This window comes from Numenius arquata, chromosome 2 (genome assembly GCF_964106895.1).
Source record: "Numenius arquata chromosome 2, bNumArq3.hap1.1, whole genome shotgun sequence".
Classification (NCBI taxonomy): Eukaryota; Metazoa; Chordata; class Aves; order Charadriiformes; family Scolopacidae; genus Numenius; species Numenius arquata.
In genome coordinates, this window is record NC_133577.1 from 96291739 (window position 1) to 96314649 (window position 22911).

At 44.3% G+C, this 22911-nt stretch overlaps 1 protein-coding gene across 1 annotated transcript in view; it reads left to right on the forward strand.

Moving 5' to 3' along the window:
• Positions 1-17853, forward strand: part of PPM1H (protein phosphatase, Mg2+/Mn2+ dependent 1H) — a 138010-nt gene extending 120157 nt beyond the window's left edge. The window contains exons 7-10 of the mRNA XM_074168322.1: positions 1887-1950; positions 3670-3777; positions 11406-11557; positions 17706-17853. Of these exons, the coding sequence (XP_074024423.1) occupies positions 1887-1950; positions 3670-3777; positions 11406-11557; positions 17706-17853 (472 nt within the window). The remainder of the gene's footprint in view (positions 1-1886; positions 1951-3669; positions 3778-11405; positions 11558-17705) is intronic.
• Positions 17854-22911: the final 5058 nt, after the last annotated feature.

Genomic DNA, 22911 nt, shown 5'->3' on the forward strand with positions numbered 1-22911 from the left:
CAGGAAGCTTTGGGACATGTTCACGAGCAGTCAGGGATGGTAAAATTCCTCTTCTGCATTCAAACGAGGGTATCCAAGCTGGTGGGTGAGGCAGAGACATCAGCTATTCCCCATTGGAAATAAAAGAAGGAACATGAGCGAAGTCCATGACTGACTCATCCTTCCCAACAAAGTACTATTCCAGGATTTAAACATCAGGGAAGTATTACCCTGTGGGCTACTTGCAGTGATGTGCGCCTTTTTGTTTGGTTTAAGAGCTAATCTGTTTGCCCTTCCCCGTACACAATGCCATTTAAATGCCTATTCTATATTATCTCTTGGAGATATGCCCAAGTGTCATGGTTATATACCCAAGATATTCTTGACTGCGTGGTCTCCCGTGAAGCACCCAGTGTTTTGCAAACCTCACCTGGTTCTGTTCGGGGATTTCACACATAATAATAATGTTTTGTAGTATGGGAGAAAAGTCCTCCACTACTGTTTCTTCTTAGCGTTTTGGTTGCTTTTCCTTTTTTCTTCCCCCTCCCCTCACCCCCAAACCCTAATATGGGTCTTACCTGTGGTTACTGGCCAATGTAAAGGTGAGGCTTAAATATCTCTGCTACTCTCTTTGAGTCTGAGGCTTGCCTAGGTGATGCAGCATGTGTAGCTATGTAATACAACAGCATTTATTGATCCCAGGTCTATGCCATATTTTGGTGAAGCAGGGTGTAGCTCGATTACCATATAGGATTTTACCCTTTATTTTTAATTTCCTGCTGGCTTGTGTCACCGCCTTAATGTTGCTTAAACCTGATCGAATGCAACTCCCCAGAGCTCAGGCAGCCAGCCCGGCTGGAGAGCCATGGGGCTGGCTGCTTTGGTGGGGAGCGTTGACTTGTGTGTTCAGGGGACGATTTTGGTATCCCCCCCAAGGGCTGGGGGCAGGGGTGGGCTGGGAGGGAAGGAAAACATACAGGGAAGGGCTGGGGAGGGATGATTTTGTGGTATGAAGGGAAGTGTGTCCCTGTGGGGTGATGGACTTTAACAAAGAGGCTCCTCAGCACCTCAGCTCGATCATGTGTTATACAAACCAAGGGACTCTACAGCTTATGAGAACGACAGCCATCTATTTTTTTATATTTTTTTCTTTTATTTCTCATTGGCAAAATTTCTCACCTTCTCACCTCATCAGTGTCAACAGCTGGATGTGTAAAAGGTAGAGTAACACGGGCATGTGGTAAACAGAATCAGAGCATGAGCGTTTACTTCCCATGTCTCTTGGCCATGGGAAAACTGCTGTGAAATGTGAAATCTCTGACAACCTTGACTGTTGCAGTCAAGGTCAAATGAGCACTAAATATCCTTCAGCACGTGAAGCTTGTCTTGGTTTAAGCAGTCCTGAAAGGTGAGAACAGGATCTCGGAGCTGTTTCACACTTTGACTGTGTACACGTCCTGTCGTTGCTCACCGTTTCACGTTAACAGTGTGAATCTGGTCTTTGGTTAGCTTCTCAGTGGGTTTGGGGGTGGGTTTTGGGGTTTTTTTTTTTTTCCTTTTTATGACACTATTAGGGTATAGCTGCTGCCATAGCCAATGATATCTTACCTGATTGGGGTGTTATTCCAGTATACCTCTTTTTCTTGCAAAAACTAGGAGTAGCTTGGCATGTTAGAAATTTCCTTGTGTTCACTTTTCCTTTTGGTGAAATGGATGATTCTTTAGAGAAAATCTTTCCACAGAGGAAGAAATTTACATCTTGGTGCCTAGGAAAAATAATGATTTTTTTGTTTTGTTTTGGGGTTGGTTTTTTTGTTTTGTTTTTTAAATCACAGCTGCTTGTTTCAGGGCACTGGGTCACTAATTGAGTGCAAGCTTTATAAATGTTGTTTGTCCTTCCCCCACAGGGCATACAAAACCATTGAGGAAGATGACTTGAAGTTTCCCCTTATATACGGAGAAGGCAAGAAGGTGGGCACGTTTGCTTTCCTCAGACCAAAGGAAGAAGGAATTCTGTGCTGTTTACCACTCAGTTTAGCCTGTGGCAGTCCAGTGTTTTCCACTCAGTATCTCTTTATTTTATCGTTTTGACAGCTTGAAAGAATATCTTGGTTCTGTCATAAATCAGTCTCGTGTCCGGGGGGCTGCGGGGGGAGCTCAACATACTAAAAAGCATTTTTATAGCAAACCTAGTCATTTGCTGTTCAGTTTGCTTTTGTTTTTCTTTCATTGTAAGTAGACTACAATGAGACAGTCTTAAATAATTGACTTAAAATGTACCTTGTTTCATTGTAAAATATAACTAGGCTGGATGAAGATAGCAAAATACCTCATGTTTGCTGAAAACAAAGCAGGAAGATATTTAATAAAATTTTAAAGCACTTTGAGATGCAAACCCCTAATTTAGGAAGAGGGGAGATCAGGGCAGGATTTGGGAAGTATAACACCCCTTAACCGTATCTTCTTCAGCTAGTGTACGTGAACTCACTGTTGAGTTTTTCTGATGTGTGAATGCTGATAGTTTTTCTTGAAGGGGGGAAACGAACCATTCTGTTTGGGTGTACTTTGTTTCCAGCTCTGTGATTAAGAACAGTGAGATCATTAGTGCTGATCCCAGCAAGCTTAGCTGGATGCAGCAATAGGATCAATATAAGGACGCAGTGGTGTCAGTTTGCTGATATTGGTATGCTCGCTGTGTTTCTAAATAGTGCTTCCCTGCTGCATTAGGTTCTTATCTCAGTGCAAAAATACACGCTTTTCAAAATTAGTCCAAGTTTTGAAGGTTCAGACCTGCAGCTTATCTCTGGATTTGGTTAGGTTTATAATTATTTGCAAAATGTTTCATGCACATCTTTTTAATTCACTTTCTTATTGCCTTGTGGAACCAGGGGTTAGTGAGGCAAAAATAATTTTGAGTCAGTTACTTGCTGTTATTGATGCTGCGAGCTCTCTTGTTCGGAAGCTGTGGCAGCTAAACTAGAGTTTGGGGGAAATGATATGCAGAGAGCAAGGTTCTTCGTGAGGCGTTTCTACCTGGTCAATCTCTGGACAAGCGTTAATGAAGAAGAGCCCAGCACCTCTTGGGAAACAGCTCGTGTTGCAGGGGAAGGTGCTTGGGGAAGGAAGTGGTAGACCTGAGATAACAGCAGACCTGCCCTAGACTGGCTCTCCACAGAGGAGAGCACGGTGGTCAGTGACACTGTCACCTGTGTGTTCAGCAATTTAAGGTGGCCTTTGGCGCTTTTCCTTGGTGGAGGGAATATACAACAGTATGTCAATAGGAAGAGGCCATAGGTTTCTTAGGTGAGTAATTAGGCTCCTCATTCTTCTTATAAAACCTGTTTTATACTAACAGTATAATTTGCTGAAGGGATGCTGTCGTAGACTGGTGTGGGACAGTGAGGTGACTGGGATGCCAGTCCCTTACATCCCCAGGTGGCCACAGTCTGAGAAGGGTGCATGCAGACTGGGGTGTGGATGAATATGAAGCTTGGAATAATGAGGGAAATGGAGATGACATGAACATGAAACACTTTGAAGTAGATGAACTGTGTAAAACCTAGAGTTTCTGGGGGAGAAAAGGGAATTCATCCCTAACAGCAGCAGTTACGGAGTAGGAACTTTATCTCTTTCCCTGTTGACACAGTGCATGTAACAAGATTTGGTGCTATTGCTTTTCTTTATTTTCAGGCTCGGGTTATGGCAACAATTGGAGTGACACGAGGACTGGGAGACCATGACCTGAAAGTGCACGACTCCAATATATACATCAAACCTTTCCTGTCCTCATCTCCTGAGGTAAAACAGCCAAGGCTCAACTATCTGATTTGTGGGAGAGAAACAAATACACTTAGTGTGCTTATTCGTTCTTCCCAAATTGTCCATTCTGATAGTGGTCCAATCCAGGTAACATGCTGCTCTTCCCAAAGGTGCAACCTGGTCTAGTGGGAGGTGTCCCTGCCCATGGCAGGAGGGTTGGAACTCGATCATCGTTAAAGAACCATTCTATGATTCTATGCTGTTTTAACAGAAGCTGGTGTAAATCTCTGTTCTCCAGAAGGGAGCACTGGAAGTCTTCCATGGTAGTGTAGTATCTTGTGTTACATGGATGATACCAGGTCAGCTCTTAAACTGGAAAATGCCGAGGGCGATTGGAAGAGTGCTTTATGCTTCCATCTGTCTGCCCCTTCACCTCCAGTTCTTAATTCTTTGTGATGATCTTGTGCAAACACCCAATAATGGCAGGAATGACAGTGTGCATTCCCAAATGATGGCATAACAAAGGGATTATGCAGTATTTGTGTTAGAGATAGTTTTAAATGCCTCCATCATTTTGACTTGACTCGTCACAAACAATTCCCGTTTTTGACCACCAGAGACCTTGCAATGAAGGATATCAAGCCTTCCAAAGGGATTTGAATGCATTTGTTAACAAGAAACATGCAAACCTTGCTTTTTTTTCCCCTCTGTAACTGCATTCCTGTTCCTGTGTCAAGGAACAGATGACACATTTTTTTATAAAATATTAAGCAAGGGCAAACGATCTGATGACAGCACAAAAAGAGGAGGCTTTGCTTCCATGGCCCAAATGCTAAGAGCCGTCCACTGCTGGAGTTTTAACCATACCCAGTATTTGACCTTGAATTTATTGCTTTTTATAGTAGTGTGAGAGAATGAAAATACAGAAATGACATAATACTGCTAGGAAGGAACCAAATTATTAAATTTACCTTGCCTAGAACATCTTTGAGACTTTAAAAATTTGCTGAAAGATTCTGGCCCTGAAGAAAAGGGGGAGATCTACAGACAGCCCCTTCTTCATGTTTCCTTGCTGTCAATCTAGTACCTCCCTTCTCCCCCCTTCGCATGCATGGTATCCCTCACCTGGGACCTGCTCCTCTTCTCAGCCAGGCAGGCAGCAGCTCTGCCCTCATCACTGTGATGGATTTGTTTAGTGCCAGCGAAATGATGCAATTCTACCTATTTATTTTTCTTTCTGGCATGCTGAGACCCAGCGTTTCTGGGGTATATAATGGCTGCAGCACAGTATCTCAGCAGTATCATCTCTGCCAGTTGCTGCTGCAGTATTTGTCTGTGTGTATAAACCAAAGCTTCTCATGGGCTTTTCTGATTTGTGTGGAGTGTGTCTGTACGTGTTCGAATTCTGGAATATGACATCCAGTTCATATGCTATCCACGTTTCAGGATCTCTTAACTGCTTCGCAAAAGAGAAGCAAAATTGGCTTTGTTTCCACATTCCCTTCACAGCTAAATTCAGCAGAAATGTACGAGGGCAGGAGGAGGAAAGACAGAGCACTAGCCACCTCCATTTAGAGATACTGGCAAAAAGAGCCCTGAATATTATTAGGAAGTAACATATGCTCCAACTGGCTTTCCATTGCGCCTCCTTCTCTTAATCATCTCTTCCTTCTCTTCCCAGGGAGATCCCCAGTGCTTTATCTCCTGGTGTTTTTCCCCGACTCGTTCTGTCCATACATGGACGGTGCACCTTGCACAGAAACCGGCATTAAAGAACAATGTCTTTATGCTGCCATCTGGGAGGTTTGGCACTTGGGAGTAAAGGCAGTGGCGTCAAGCAGCAGTCATATTTGGCCCTCACGCAGCATTGGATTTCAGATTGTTTATATAGAGGTAGGGAAGCACAATGTCTGGTTTCCAGACCTGGAAAAGGGTAGGCACAGGAAATTAAGGCGCACAGTGAGTCGTGACAGAGGGGGGGATCCAAGTCCTCTGGCTTCTGTTTCTGTGCCCTAATTACAGCGTGCTTTCCCAAGTTGGGGGAAATGTGGTGAGTTTTCAGAATATTTTACCTCCAGCGTGACAAAGCTCTGGTATATCTTGTCCACCAAAATTTACCTGAAGGAAAGGTAGGCATCCCTGAGACTACATCCAGAAATAGGCATATAAAAGTAATTTAAGGGTGGTGTGAAATGATACTTTGATAGAGTGCCAGGCAATGGGAGGAGAAGTCATGTAGCCAAGACTGACAAATGTAATCAGGATTCGGTGGCTCAGCTGTTACGAGACCAGATTTGGAGGACTTCTGCAGGTTGGTGAGCTCTAGAGAATTGAGCCTTTTATAACGAACTGGAGTAGCACAAAGCAGGCAGGCCATGGCTGAGGCTCTCTGGCATGGAATTAAATATTTATTTTTCCTAATGGAACAGTTCATCTGAAAGCTTTCAGCAGGAAATTCTGCTTTTTAAAGCTCAGCAAGATCTGCCTTGTTGCAGCTGAAAAGCAGAATTTCATCCTGAAATTTTTTGAACAGCGGCTCAGCCGTTTGGTGGGAGAGGTGTGGATCTCACGGCAGCGTTTGGCCCTTGCCAGTGATGAACCTGAAGCCAGCCACCACAGCAAATGATAAGAAGATAACGAAGGAGAATTTTTCTCCTTCCATTACATTAGTAAAATCCTTCTGACAACTCCACAAATACGTCAAAGGAGACTGTTTTAGATTCACATCTGCCTTCTGGAGAAATCTGTAGGAATTATACCATTTAAAGGAAGGCAAAGACTTAGAGAAGTACAGTATGATCAAAGGGAGTCAAGGTGGTTTCAAGTAGCAAACATCACACTTCAGTGGCATGAAGTCCTTCAGGGTTATGTCTAGCAGAGAATTAAAAAAGAAAAATAAAATAATAAATGCAGTAGATGTTCTTGCATGAGCACTTTGATTTCTCAGAAAACGTTTGAGAAACTGTTCTGCATCACAGGTTATTAATATAAAAGATATGAAGCTACAGACTAAGTGGAAAGTTGGCACAGTCTACTGGAAATTGGCTAAAGGGCAGGAAACAAAGGGTGGCAGTAAAAAGCTAAAAGGAGATTAATTGGTGAATGCTGCAGGGAGCAGTGTTGGGACCCGCTTTTTATTATTTACATATAAATTACTTGGAGGGTGGTATTGAAAGATCTCGTCCTTTGCCAGCGAAGCTGTGCTGGATAACACTGCACATAAAAAGGGACAATATAATTAAGAAAGGGCTTAATTTATTGAAGTAGCCGAGTTGATCAATAGTGCAGGGGAGTGAATGTGGGCTGTTGTTTGGCTTGAATCCCCCCTGGGGCTCGTTGCTGAGGAGCACCTCAGGTGGCTGCAGGCCCACGTCTCCCTCTGTTGTGAGCGGGTTTGGAGCTGCAGGAACTGGTGTTGGCTGCCTCTTAAAAACCAACCTGGCAAACGAGCCCCAGCACCTTCGCAGAGCCACTGTGGTCCCTTTCGGCAGCCAAACGCAGGTTTTGTCCGGTGGGTAGATCTGTTTGAAATGTAAATATAAAAGCAGCCCACCTGTTTGTTCGTTGCTTGCCCAGAACATTTTTCTCGGTGCTCTTGACTACGCGTAGGTGAGCGATACGAGAAGCCAATATCTGGATTGAAGAAAGGCGTTATGTGACAAACTGCATAACGCGCGTTCAGGAGATCATGTGTGTGACTGTGTGCTCTAGCGGTGTGTATCTGCTGTTACCTATCAGCACAGATCTACAAGTACCAGTCAGGGTAAAGTATAGTGTGTAACCCAGTGCTTATTGTCGTGGATGCCTGTGCTACTGGGGTTCTGGTGCTCTTTCCTTATAGTTGGCTTTTTACGTTTTCTGGTTACTAAAGTCAGGTTTAGCTCATTAACAGGTCAGCTGCTCTACATCAAGAAAGGACATCAGTGGATGGTAAAAGTATGGGGTAATGGTTTAAACAGAAAGAGGGGAGATTTGGATTAGATACTAGTAAGAAATTCTTTACTGTGAGGGTGGTGAGACACTGGAACAAGTTGCCCAGGGAATTTGTGGATGCCCCATCCCTGGAAGTGTTCAAGGCCAGGCTGGATGGGGCTTTGAGCAACCTGCTGTAGTGGGAGGTGTCCCTGCCCATGGCAGGGGGGTTGGAACTCGATGATCTTTAAGGTCGCTTCCAACCCGAACCATTCTATGATTCTGTGTGACCAAACTGGGCTGCTTTGAAGGCTGACCTGATGCTCCAAAGATATGTTAAAGAGTGAGAGAGTTTGCCAGGGCAACACAGAAGGGGCTCGTAGGCTGGGCAGAGTTGGTGGCAAGGTTCTTTGGACAGCATGGGAGACAGAGGACAGAGCGCAGGTAGCCCAAGGTGTTTGGGGCAGGGGATGCGAATTCTGTGGAGCACTATCAGGGTTGACATCTGGCTGCAGAAGCAAAATCATGAGGGAAAGATTGAAGATTCGAAGTGGATTTGCTAAGAAATTTGTCAAGGGTGCTAGACGGCGTCTGGCCAGCCGTCATCTGCACTAGCAGGGCTGTGTAATAGTGATTTGCAGTGCCCACAGCTTTGTGCAAACTTAGGCCACGGACAGAACATTGCTTAAACCTCGCTGGTGTTTCATTTAACGAAATACAGCTATGGGGAGGAGGCAGTTGTTAGGTAGGTTGGCTCTCTGGAATTAAAAAAAAACACAAACCCAACAATTTTAAAAAGTAGTAATTTCAATTGGAGGCAAAGAGCTGTTTTTGATTTGCGGGGCCGTGGGGTTGCTTGGTGTTGCAGGCACTTAAGTAACTACCTGGATCTCTGCTCATCTTTCTGAAATTCTGGCATATCACACTCCCTTGCCTCTTCTGTGCAGTGTGTATGGAGTATGCTATGGGGTGTTGCACAACTTGGGGTGTGTGGAGTGAATGTTCCGTGAGCTCTGCTGGTCTGAGCATCTGTTACACCTGCCTCGGTGGTGCCTCCCAACCTGTGGAGCCTCCAGGAGCTCTGCTGTCGCGTTGTTCCGTGTCCAGCTGAAGGCACGTGTGGCACCTGCAGCTGTATTTTAGAAACCTGAGGAAAGACAGAAAGAAAAAGCTTAATTTTCTCTGAAATATTGTGTGGACATGGCTGCCTTGATGTGTTGCTGCTGCAGCAGTAGGAAGGCAGAAAAAGCTGCATTCCAGTAAACGTTTTGTTGCTTGCTCTACCTGGTCCTGGTATATAGGAATCTTACCTGAAGTTGCCCCAAGCTTGCCTCCTGTAACCTTGGCACTCTCTTTTCTTTAGCCTGGGTACCAGCCTAACATCCCTTATTGCTCACCCCACTGCCCTTCTCTGCACCTCTTCAGTGACATCTAGTTCCTTCTCAACAGCACCCCTTTATGGAGGTGCTTAATTCACAAAGGTTTTACTTTTAGGAAGTAACTACCTTGTTCCCAGATTACCCATAAAATATAAAATCAGTGATTGCTTTTCTTTTTTTCCCTTTTTTTTTTTCTTTTCCCCCAAAACTAAACATTTTCTTGGTAAAATGATCTGTTCCTGGTATTGCTCTAGCAAAGTGCTACACCACGGATTTGGACCCTTTGACCTATGGATTGGCTGAAAGTAGCTTCAACAAGTTTCCTCTCCGCCCCAGTGCCACTCCCCAGCCAGGCAGGTTTGTTCATTTCAGGAGGATTCAAATCAATGATGCCTGGTCTTGGTTTCCTGCCTTTGCCTCCACCAACGCTGCAATAAAGGCTCTTGTGGTGTAAGGTGTACTTTGCCTGGATGGGAGAGCCGTGGTAGAATCACAGAATTGTGTAGGCTCGAAGGGATCTTTCAGATCATTGAGTCCGACCATCAACCTAACACTTCACCTGGTAGGCGTGGTTTTTCCTAGTGCTGATGTTTGAAGCTTGGTTATTCCTACAAGATGCTGGGCGCATCTCTGAGCGTTAACCCTGGTGCTTTCTCAGATGTTTGCCCGTACCCAAGAGATGTGACCAGAACATGTGCTGCTTGTTGATGGCTGTGTTGGCTAACTTACCCCCCACACCCCGGTCATTTCTGAGTTGAAAATGTGGGCTGTTACAGGCTGAACTAAATTTTGGGGAAAGGGGACTATGACAACTACTGGTTTTTGTGCAGTGGGTTTGAGAGGAGAGCTGTGCTGTACACAGGGATCTTTTCTATAACACTGTTCCCACTGAGTCTGCATAAGGAGATATGCTGTAATGAAGAGAGTATCGTGTCTTGACTTTAATCCTCCCCAAAGTCCTTATTCAGCTGCTACCTTAGATAATGAAGCGAAGGTTACATTTTACAAATGACCTTCTTGTGCTTTTGAGTGAAAGGCGAACAAGTAAGGATTAGCAGTCAGGTCTAGGTAATTTTTTTTTTTCCTCTGGTACTGGTTGCAGTCCCATAAAATCATAATTACATTAAAAGGTCCAGGCATTTTATGTACATTGCCTACTCCGTGGCTCCTAAAGGGGGAATGCATCAGGAGGGAGAATAAAACGGCTCGTATTTTCTAGTTATACCAAGTACTTGTCCCGACAAATTTCCCGACTGCGGCTGCTGTTAGTGGAGCCCGAGGCCGGAGCAGGGTGCGTGACGAGGTGCACCGTTCCCAAACTTGAGTACAGATGATCGTTTCCTCCTGTCTGCCTTGCCAAGGTTGTCACACTTCTTTCAAACTGCGGTTGTTGCTGTAGTAATTAAAGTGGTCCGGGAGTGCTTCCTAACGGCTCCCCACCGCAGCCTGGGAACTGCAGGCGGTTTGTCAGCTAGAACGCAGCCTGTGCTGGAGGGAGAATTACACCCAACTAAAGGCTCATTTTAAAACGCTTACCATGACATTTGCTCATATTCTGGCTCACCTGATGGCCTGCCCTCCCCCCACCCCTGGCGTCTGCCCCCTCTGCTCCCGGTTTTCCCCAGCCTCGTTGGGAAGAGGATGGTGACGTTAAGGAAGTGCCAGCAGCAGTGGTCAGCCTGACTGTGGCTGCAGACTGATGAGGTGAAGCCAGTGGGTGTTTTAATAGCATGGATAAGCTTGTGGGGTTCGCTTCTGTGCAGATCTTGAACTGGTCTCTACCCACTGGACTCCTTACAGATAGACGTAACTGGCCAGTAAATAGTTTATCTCCATTTCTTCAAACTGCTCGCTTGCTCAGGCGTAATTCTTGAGCGCATCGGCTGCCTTGGGTCTAGCAGAATGAATGCGACGCCTTCTGCAACACAGGCATTTCCAAACACGTGCAATTTATCTGGCAGAGTTAAATGGATCTGGACAAACAGTGAAAACAATTATTTGTGAATATTTTATTAGAAAATATCAAAAATTCATCAAATAAATTATTTAGCTTCCATATAACTGGTCCTGCAAGTGATAGGGAAGAGCCTCACGTCCCAGACCAGGCTTCTGGGTGGGGGAGGCTTCGAGCACTGCTGGCAGCAGCCCAGTGCTTTACAGCCTTGCTCAGGAACACTTGCTTCCATCCCGGCACTTGAGCCGCAAGGAGCCGGGTTGGGAAGAGTTGCTGGCTCGAGGGCTAAATTGGAGACAGACCCCAACGGTGCTGCGGAAGAGATATTTCAGTGCCCTGGCCAAAGCTGCCAACTCATCAACGCCTCACAAACAGGTCTGACCACCCCTTCATGAATGTCTCTTGGGTTTTATTTGTTTTAGGTAAGAGTCTATGACCTCCTGCAGTACGAGCATGGGCCAGATGATGTCCTGATCCTAGCTACTGATGGACTCTGGGATGTGCTGTTAAATGAAGAAGTGGCAGAAGCTGTCACTAACTTTCTACCAAACTGTGACCCCGATGATCCCCACAGGTTTGTGCTCATCTCTGACTTTCTGGCTTCTCCGTGGAAGTAAGAGTGCTTTTTTGGTAATGTAGTTTTGTAGAAAGTATGATGTGAGTAACATTTAGTAAAGATGCAGCACTTAAAGACATTTTTATAAATTGGGTGAAGGCTCTACAGCAAATGTGGGGTTTTAGTTGGTTGTTGTTTTTTCTCTGTTGTAACTTGGAATTGCCTACTTTCAAAGGAAAAGTCATGGTGTCGCAGTATCTTGACATGGGATCCATTTGGTTGCTCTACTAGCTCCTGTGGAAACTGTAAGAGGCTGAGGTCTTAGAAGAACACGGAAACAAGTCTCTGTCTCCAGCAGTTTTCCACTCAACTCTCCTCTGGATAGTCCCATAACACTCAAGTTTGTTTCTCACTAGGATGTAATTAGCACGTATCTCCCTCTCACTTCTATGTATGTACATTTAAATACTGCACAGTGTGGTTCCCACTCATCCTGGTCATGCTGTGACCTTTAAGCCCACCTTCAGAAGGTGATGCTCAGTGCTACCAGCTTCAGGACAGGTGTGATGACAAAATAGGTGGAAAGTCTGGCTTGTTTCATCCAGTTGGATTCTGTTTCATTTCACAATTTTAACCTACCTCGTTGTCTTCATTTTCCTGTCTTCATCAGTTGATCAGTTGCTCTCTTTAAAACATACCATCAAGCAGATAAACAAGTTCCCAAACAACTAGCTAAAGCACTGCATTGAGTGGGTCCACCAGTCTGCTGCTGAGTTCAGTGTCGCCGTGAATTAAAACATTACGCTAGAGATCCGAAGTCTCTTGCTTGTAAAAGGGAGGACTGTGAAAGTGGAAAAAGCTTTATCCTTCCCTAGGGACTGTTCAGGAAGGGAAGTGCGTGTTGCTCCTGAACTCAGGCCTGGCCATCACTGTCTTCTGCCCTTGCCCTGGGCTGAGGGTGAGGAAAAGAGCTTTTATGCATCCCCAGTTGGCTGCGGAAAGTGGAGCTTCAGAGGTAGCTCTGGGATATCTTGGCATCCAAGTGAAAACGTGTGGGACGGTGTGAGAGCTCAAGTTACAGTTGTTCAGAAGTGACAACTCTTGGGGACATGGGGAAACCCATCTCAAAATGCTTGGTCTTTCTCATGTTTCTAAGTGGTCATCTTCACAGGGTCAGCCCTGTTCTCCATCAGCAAACAATGAAGATAACTGGGACACCATTACAGTCACTTGGGTTTTAAAGTGAGAGTGGCTCCAAAGTAACTCGCAAGTGGTATTTAGTTGTCCTGGCACTTAACAAACATGGAATGCAAAGCAACGTTTTGCTGCAAGCACGCAGTCTTCAGGTGAATGAATGGTTAGCATGAAGCTGCAACTGCAATATATTGACCTTCCCCACCTCTTTGCGCTGAAGAAGAGATGTGGTACAAATGACAGCCAGGGCTGTCTCTACTTCAGCAAGACATGGAAGTGTCTCTGGCCTCCTCTGGGAGATCAAGTGGAATTAGCAAGGGGTCCTTCCAGGGCATCTGGCACTGTGCTATGCAGATATGCCATTAATTTAGGGTAGGAGGAGATGACCCACCCAATCTACTTCCTGTTTAGCACCATGCAGAGGTGCTCGGTAGCTTTTGCTCTCATTTCTGTACCCCTGAGTCTCCTCTTGCAAAGGCACCTGGTAAAAATGTAATACGTCTGCCCTGCTGTGTCTCCGTTCTCATCTAGTAATTGGGAAAGACTGACTCTTCCTGCCGTCCTTACCGGTCCCGTCTGTTGTGAATACAGGCTGGGTGTATTGTGTCTGGCTTGCTCCTCTTGGTCTTTCCAAAGCTGGTGCTGGCCACCACGTTTGTTGTAATAGGAATGGGAACTCTTTCTTTGATCTTCTGACTTCTTAGGTGAGTAATTTTTCATCCATTATAAAACAGTCATAGAAATCAGAGACACTAAAGGAAAAAAAAGGAGATTTTCTTTGTTTCATTTAGATTTGTTTGTGCTGGTCTAGCCCCAGTAATTGTGGGGGATTTGTCCCTGTTTGTGCCAGAGTGAGTACAACACATGCCAGAACTGGGCCTGCTGTATTATGAGTTAGAACAAACACATTTATTAGTGTTTGACCTACTGGTCTATGAATGGACTTCTGAATTGAAAATTAATTTGTTCTTTTAAGTAATTTTGTGCCAGGTCATTTAGATGCTTACAAATAGTGGTGGCAAGACATTTCTCATGTCAGCTTGCAAAAGGTAATTAGAGCAGTCCCTCATATAGTTTACAATGATATTTATGAAAATTACCTTTGTGGAATTGCTCTTGCTGCTTGGTTGTAAAGAATATTTAAAGGGTTTAAAGTACCGTGTGAGAGGTTTTACGTAATTACTTCACAGTGGTCCAAATGAGGTATAACTAATGAATTTACAATAGCATAGCAGCTCAGACTGTGGAGCTGCGTTCATTCCTCTCACTAGTCAGTGACAGGAAAATCTTGTTTGCCGTATTATCAGCATTATGTTTAAAGGAAATGTTATCCCGCAGAATGTCAGGTTCTGTGATGGGTGTAGTGACATAGTCTGTGGTGAGGTGATCAGCTGGAAATGTGAAATCTCCAGGGATGTAGAAAACTTGTCAGAACGTTAAGAGACTTGCCCCCTGGGTTTGGTAATGCTGTGGTCTTCTGGAGAACCTACCTGTGGAGCAGCCTCTGGATCCGCCTGACCCAGTAGCCTACTTATTCCCTGACAGCAGCATATTTTAAAAAAAAAAAAAAAAAAAAAAAAGTGATAGGGAGGAAGATTTTAGAGCTGCAGAGTGCTGCTCTCTTACGTAATTAGCTCTTTGAGGGAACAATATCCCTCCCATTTGAATTAGAAGTCATTTTATAGCCTGATGGGTAAGAGCTTACAGCTCTCGGCAATGCTCTTGGGACTCTCTCCTGCTGATATTTACTGTCAGAACTGCGAGTGTTTGTTACCCACAGAAAAACATCTTTGAATCCTGTCAAACCCAGCATGTGCCTGGGCATCTTCAAGTGCAGGGGGAGCAAAGTCCTCGGGTCTGTCTTCACCCAGACACGCAGACACAGCCTCAGGGGATTTGGGCAGTGGGTGATGGGCACAGACTTGATTAGAGAACAGTTCCTCCGTGAGGGCTGCGATGGAGTGAAGAAGCTGGGGTGGAGCTGGATTTCTTAGCCAGCTTGTTTCTTTTGGGTATTGTGTCAGAGAAGAGCATGAAGGGGACCCTGAGTGAAGAACATGTGGTAGCGACACACTGCTGCTTTTTCCATACATCATCTCTCTGAAGAGGTATGAAGATAGAGGAGCGTGACTATTGCCGTTTCCTTCAGCTGCGCTTACACAGGTTTACCCGCTGACCTTGGGAATCTTATTTCTCATCATCCCTCCTCTCCTTTCTCGTTCCCTCTCTCTCTCACACTAGCTAAAGATTTATGAGGATGCTGGGGAGTTGCTCCACCTCTGCTGGGTGTGAGAAGATAAGAAGCTGCTCAGACAGCAGCACATTTCCCCCACTGTCACTGTTTCTCCTGCAGTTACTTTCACTGATCAATACTGAAAGCTTCAGCAGAGGAAAAAAACTCATATATATTTATTCTTAAAACACAGAAGTTGTATTCCAGCGAGGCTGTTCATTAGGAGGAAGTGGATACTTTAAAACTACTTCGGCAGTTCTCTAATGCTGTCTTGACAGCTGAATCCCAAGTTCACGGCGCTGGAGAATAAAGCATTCGGTAATGGACTGCTGCTGCTATTCATCTCCAGGTAGAAGAGACTCACCCTGTCTCCTCCAGTGCCAAGTTGAACAGCATCGCTTCAGTTCAGCTCTGCACAAGGAGAGGAATACGTTACCTCGCTGCTGCCTTCACCTGTTCCTTTCCTCTGCTGCGATGCACTGGGTTTCCTGTGTATTTCACAGTCTGTCTATGGGAGAATTTCTGGTTTATTAAAATTCCTTTTATTTTATCTTGCCCTCTCCAAACATTAAGCAGCAAAAGCTTTACGCAATCGAAAGGAATACTCATTCCTTTGTGATCTTTAGATGTGGGGAGCCCTTGTTAATTAGAAAAAAGAGGAAGGCAAAAGTTTTCCCCCGGAGTGATGGGTGTTTTCTTCTCTTAAATTCTGACAATAGCTGAGAAATCCTTGGAAAAGATGTTCTAGCCAGAATTCACTCAGCATCAGACATGCTGTGAATAAATATTCCAGTTTCTCACTTGCCACGTGGAGTCCTTTTGTTCCTTAGCCCTGCATCTGATTTGGGATCTGGGAGTGCAAGTATCTATGTTTGGGTTTTTTTCCCCTTAGAAAACAAATTTCATGTTGCATTAGGACAATAGGGGCAGTGCTTCTTGTTACATTCTCCCATTACACCCCAAGGTCGTTGGTACAGGCTTTTCTGGAACCTCTGGACAGTGCGCATGTGTGTGTGCAAGTGTGTGTTAGAGTTCATGCCTTGGGCCATTCTCTTATCACTAAAAGTAAATCTTCTGTCAAAACCAGTGAGGGCTGGAAATTTTATCACTCAGTGCCATTAGGTGCAGGGGATGCATTGCTTCTGAACGGTATTACTTGAATTTCACCTCAAACGTTTTGGGGAGTCAAGTGTTGGTTTATTTGCATTGAAGAAATGTTTCTAGTAGAGCAAATAAATCTATCCCTGGTTCAAAGGATTTGAGTTTAAGGTGCCAAAATTGTAAAAACAGAACATAACTGGGGTTTTTTTCTTCTTTTATCCCCGGAGAGTGAATAAAGTCTCTACTGATAGAAATTACCATTTAATTATGCATTCTCTGAAAATTTCTGGGTTTAGAATGGTCCTGGCTACTCACTTATAAACTCTTTGGTTTTTTTCCCCCACTATTTATGATCAATGGAGATACTGTTCTTTCCCGTTCCTCAGATGGGATCTTGCCAAGGATCCTCCCTAGAAAAGGGGGTCTTGAAATGGAAGCCCTTCTTGTTCTTCCTGGTTTCTGGGAACCACAGAGGTGTGCTTTGCTTCTGGTGGCCTGTGTGTTTGGCTTCATCATCTTGGAGGTTAATACTTAATGCTTCAAAAAAAACACAGGCCGGTACAATATTGAACTGTTTTTTCTTGTCAGGCTTTAAACTGTCTGATTAATTTTTAAATATCAAATCATAGAAAAGCTTGCCTCCACCCAACCAAATTCAAAACATCTCAGCCAGATGTTGGACTGATGAAGAAAAACCCATGACACTAGCTGTTCACCCATAATGAGATTTCTTTCAGAGGAAACTTCGAAGCGAGTACACAGATGTGTTGATCTGGTAACAGCAGGTAAAACAATAAGGGAGAACATGTCTGAGCACATGACGGAGCTGTCATGTACCACCTTTGGACTCTGACACCTTTCTGCCCCCAAGCATCATCTGTTACTTTTTTTCAGGACAGAAAATAACTGCCATAAATCCAATGCCGCTCAGCCCAGCACAGGCTGGGAGTTTGGAAGCAACGTGAAACTTGGGTTTTTCACTAAATTAAGTACTTGACAACTCACATTCATACAGTTTTCCTTGAACTCATAAAGGTGAAAGGACTGTGGGACTCTGTTATCTGTATTAACTGTAGCTTTCCTTTTCCAGCTTCAGAATAAAAGATGTTTAAAAATCATTCTTACAGTTAAGAAAAACAGACAAGTTAGGCTGCTTGGTTTAAAGTGTAATTTGGATTTTATTTTTAGTGCTGTTAGTTTCAAATCACTTTCTTTGTTATGGTTTGTCTCTGAAATTGCCACCCATGCTTACCTTCAGATGTTTCAGTCCCCAAGTGTGTAGTTTTCAAGAACAAGTAGTGTTATTTGGGGTCCTCAGTTTTTTCAGACTACTTCTGGGAAGCAGATTTGTTCAGGCAAGTGTTTTAATATTTTTCTGAAAACTTGTGAAGCCGGGCACCCAAAATGGTAGGTGACTTTTTTTGATCGATTAGTGCCTGTCCGGTACCTTCAGATTCTGCTGCAGGAGCTGTCATTGAACCGGAAGGGGTTGCTTTGTGATTATGCCGTGGTGTGCGTTTCGAAAACGCTGGGAAGCTTGTCCTGGAAGCTGACAACAGTAAATCTGGCAGGCTGTGAAACCCACTTCCCTCCTCCTGAAGACGGGCACTCCCTGGCTGTCTTCTGCCTTTTCCACAGGTACACGCTGGCGGCGCAGGACCTGGTGATGCGAGCCAGGGGCGTGCTGAAGGACCGGGGCTGGCGAATATCCAACGACAGGCTGGGCTCCGGAGACGACATCTCTGTCTACGTCATCCCTTTAATACACGGGAACAAACAGTCGTGAAAGTAGCATCAAGAGTGGTTATAGGATGGGAATCTTTTTGGGGAAGGGCCTGTAAGAGACAATATGTTTTTGGTGACCTGACCAGGACACTTCCAACTGATGTAATCTATTCAAAACTAATGCTGGAGGGGTGTTCTTCTGCCCGAAAGGTAGGGCTCTGCACATATACTGTATATGATTAAAGATAACCCTTAAGATTACAATTTCCCTATAGAAATGGTTTTGGTGCTTAACAGGAATGGGATTTAAATGCTGCTAGCATATTATGGATTCTGTCGTCCCTCCAGGTGGGGAATTACTTTTTTTTTTTTTTTCTCAGTTTACCATGTAGCTTGGAAGAGCCATTTCAGTTGTGAAAGTAGAAGTAGGTATCAGAAGCCAAGGAAGCTCCTGAAATCTACCCCCAAATATTCAGAAGGTGACTTGGGTCACATCTCATTTAAAAATACCTATATATACACATATATGAGACTTGAGAGTTTTCTTCTTTCAGAAAGTTGCATTCATGACTGACTTACGGACAACTTCAAACTTGTGTAATCCTTTGAGCCCCCATTTTCCTCTCCTGTCTCTTCTTCAGTAGACTAAACTCCTGTATTTTAGTAGGAAAACTGAAATTGTTTTCAGCGTGACTATGCCTGTTTACTGCAGCTAAAACAGCCACCTGCAAAATTGTCCAGGAGAAATAGCTCACAGTCCTGTATGGCAAGATTTATTCTGGTGTGAGGAGTTATTTGTCAGGATTCCCTGTTGTGTGTATACCATGATTATACAGAGCACGCAAACTCGGATTTATGTGATGTTTACCTGGAGGCCATGGTTTCTTTGGGATCAGAGATTTTCATTCATTGAATGGTTCTGCCTGCTTTATCCTGTTGAAAGGATCCCTGACTGTACAGCTTTTGCATCAGTTGGGATTAGGTAAATATATTTGTGCTCCTGAGTGTATTTTTTAATTGGATTCCTACTTGAAACGGTGGTATTGTTCTCGTCATCAATTTGGGTACCCGGATAGTGATCTATTTAAAAGTCGTTTCACTTCTTCCTGCCTCACTTACTATTCAGCGTACCTCTGCCAGCTTGACTTGGTGACCAGAAAGTGACAGCTTGTAACTTTGTCCTCTTGGGATCAAGGACCGTAGTCAAGGATCAAAAGATCACTGCGATAGGTACCAGCCTTTGGGTAGCTTCAGCAGCTTTTTTTTCTTAGCAGTGATGAATCAATTTAAATAAAGAAAATGCGAGTAAAGCATTATCAGAGTGAAAGTGATAGTCCAAGAGGGAAACAAGTGAGCAGCTTAACGTGGCCGCCTGTTCTTCATGCAGACAGCTCTCTTACTTCATTGGCAGAAGTTGAAGGAAAAACCAAATGGGGAGGCTCTAGCGTATAGGCAGGGATATTTGCTGGGGAGCCAAATTCAACCTGACTTGCCCCCAGTGCCACATTCTTTTGGAGCTGCGGGTCTGGCTTGCACTTCTTGGCTAGCCGAAAGTCAGGGGGCTGACATGATGGTAGGGCACTGGCGAGGCAGCTCACAAGTGTTGTGTCCTTTCCAAAGGAGGAGGAGGAGGAGGATGCCGTGCCCTTTGCAGGCTCTCTCCTGAACAGGCATGGCCAAGAGCTTGCCCGTTTTGTAATTTATAATGTGCTACGTAAACACCACGCGGCACCTGTGGGGTACAGCCGCCCAGATGCTTTATTTGATTGCGTCTGGAAGTACGTTTGCAACAGTCTCGGTGGGTTTAAACCCCCCCAGCTCTAAATCTCTAGACCCAGTAGGAGTTTCAGGTTGGGAGGGGGCAGTGCAGAGTGTGTAACGGCTCAAACGTGCAGCAAACTGCATGACTTTAGCCTGAAAACTCTTCTGTGCATTCCCCGGTGCCTGCATGTGATAAAGCTGCGCAGAACACAGATGTTTTATATTCTAGAGCTTCAGCATAAATCAATGACGTATCTGATTATGTGTTGTCATGCTTTATCTATTCTTTCCTTATTTTTTTTCCTTTACCTCTCTTTCTGTATGCAGCTGGGTGAAAAGAGAGGTTTGGAGTCTAAATATTTTTCACGTGGCCCCTCACATGTTTTAAAGTTTAAGCAAGAGATCTTCTCTTGCACTTTTTTTTTTTTTTTTGGCCTAATAAACTTGTAAACATGCTTTTCATGCTCTGTGTAACTCCTGTTGTCTCTTCACAAACGCAGTTGTGTAGTCCTCTCGCAATTCAGATCCTCTTTCACAAAGAAACTAACGCTGGTGATTCCAGCGGAGTCGTCTGAACAGCAAAGTACCTGGTGCTTTCTGGTACCAACTACAACCCTGAGTCAAATATTTCGGTGCCCATGTGTTGTTAATCTTCATTATTTGGTAACGCGGCGTCAACACACATACCAGTCATTATAAAACCAGCGAGTACAGTGCGGTGGAAATAAATTTCCAGTGCAGCACTTGCCAAAATTTAAAAGTGTAATTTCAAGGCAATGAAAAACGCACCTTCTCATTCAGGGGTGTTTTCAAACGTACCCCTGGAGAGATGGGTTAGGAGAGTGCACGACTCGGTGGGAGCAAACTGGCTGGTGACTTCTCATAGCAAAATCTCCTGAGCTTCATGAATTGGCCTCCAACATGTTTGTTGGCCACCTGAGGTACCGCTGCCAGTCACCCTGCTACTCTGCAGTGGCTGTGCCCAGGTGGAGCCGCATTAGCTATCACACCCTCTCCTGGAAAGGGTGCAAGTACAGTATCAACAATTAATATCAATTAGCATCAATTAATAAATTCTGAGAACTTTAAAGGATAATAAAAAGCTTCCGACTCAGATGTATGTGACTGAAACTATGCTGTGATGCTTTTTGGTTTGCTTTTTTACAAAGTATCTGTTACACAATTACATGCTTGCCTCCCTGGAGCATCTCTGGTACATCTCTGATACGCTGCGTTAGTGTTTGGGCTTTCACCTCTATCTGCTTTCACTAGGAGCTTCCTACGTGCCTGCACTGCGGTCTGTGCTCTGCTTCAAGGCATGGTATAAATACGTACACACACCCAAGCCTCATGGAAATAGGAGGCAGGAGTCACTTCTCGGGGAGGTATTGTGTGAGAAGCAAAAATAATTAAAAGCATTTCCAATTTCCTTCATAGGTTGAATTGTTTTGGGAGTCACAGCATTAGAAACCACTGATGGCAGGGAGGATCCATGGTGCACAAACCCATTTTTCAGGTAGGCAGGGGATGGATATTGCCACATGCAGGCTCGCAGCTGCTCCAGGGCTCAGTGAAGCTCCTGCCTTAGGAGCAGGCAGCTTCCCACCTCAAACTGGAGCAAGTTAGGCACCAACTCCAAATTTTAGATCCTTGGCACGTCATCTTAGTGCATGATGCCGGCAGCACCATGGGTTGGGGTTTTTTGCCGGTGAAATTCCCTTAGTATCCAAAATTGTTTAAGCCTCAGTTGCAAGGAACTTCAGTTCCGAGTTACATCTGTTACTCGTATTGCTCTTGCGCAGTGCTGTGTCCTCGCCTGTACCTAGACAGGGCTTAGAAAGTCAGGCAAGTTCTTGACCTTCCTTGGGCAAGGAAAGGCAATACCGCGCCGTACCGTTCAGGTCAGCCGATGGTGCAGTGCAACACTGTCTTCTGGTGCCTGGGCCAGTCCCGTTTCTAGAAACTCGAAACCAAGAAGCTTCTACCATTCTCCTGTGAATACTGTTGTAGAAGGTAGCACAGCCATTTCAGACATTTTCCTCTTGCACTACAGTTTAATTTGATGAAGAACGTAGTTAGAAATTTCATTTACACCTTAAGTGAGGCACACAACTGTCTCTTGGTACATTAATACAATGACGCTTCCTTCATGAACACAAAAATGTATTGTCTGAGAGGGCTGATGTTCAGTGGCCTCTTGCTGGAAAGAGATTTATTATTTTTTTCATAAATTCTAAAAAAACAACAGGGCTAACAAGCTGAAGGAGAAGTGGTCGGAGTCTGCTGTTAGCAGTGGATTTCCATGTTAAAGTTACTTCCATGTTAAAATACAAGAGAGATCTGGGAGGTACAGTTTGAGTCTGTGCCTCCAGGATCTTTCTGAGGAACTGCACTTGATGTTTGGGTAGATTTTGGCTTTGAACTTTTGCTAGGTTTTTAATAGAACACTACACACTCCAAGCAAATCTGCTGCGTTTCTTCCTGCCTCGGTGTTTCGCTTTTATTTTACATTTTATGTACAAATCCTTTCAATACTTTTGTATCAAATATGAGTTGCAAACTGTATGGAATTGTTCCTCCCCGACCTTTTTGGTGTGTAAATAGTTTTTCCTCCATGTGTCTTAGATGAAGACGTAGTGACGTGGCTGCCATTGAGAGAGTGACCAAATGATGCTGTAACTGTGCTGCTGTATTTCTACCTGTGAGGGACTTGAAGGAGGATGCCCTTGTCCACCTCCACTCTCATTCTTTTTTCTTTCGTTTTTTTTTAAACCATTGCTGGTGGTGTTCTTTCATAGGTGTCTTGGTTTGGGATTTATTTTCTTTCTAATAGCTGCCACCTTTTTCTTTCCTTCATGGGACAAGTCATCTTGTTTTGAGACCTGTACAACTGTCTGGGTTTTGTATGTCCTGGAGAATGGAAGACCTGCTGGAGGAAGATGTTTTGGACCAATGTACTTCTGCTTTGTGACTGTGAAATGTTAATCTTTTTGTAACCTAAGAACAAAAAATGTTTAGTAAAGGGATATATTTTGTGTTTTTTGAAACTTTTCAGTGCAATGGACAAAAGAGGAGGATGCTGAAGAAGTGTATGTGCAAAGTTTTAAAATAAAATTTTAAATTATATATATCCATCTATATCTATAACCATTATTATTCTGCCTTTGTCCTGAAGCGTATCTAAGTCTCTTTGTGAGTACTACTAACTGTGCGATATGGACGAGTAGCAAGCCCTGCTTTACAAGGGACTGGATGATTCACTGACGAAAGGTCTCGCTCTTGATTTAATGAAGTAAATCCCTATGAGGTGCATTAGGGCCTGGGTTGATCTGGAAGAGTCTGGCTGTAGGATAACTGC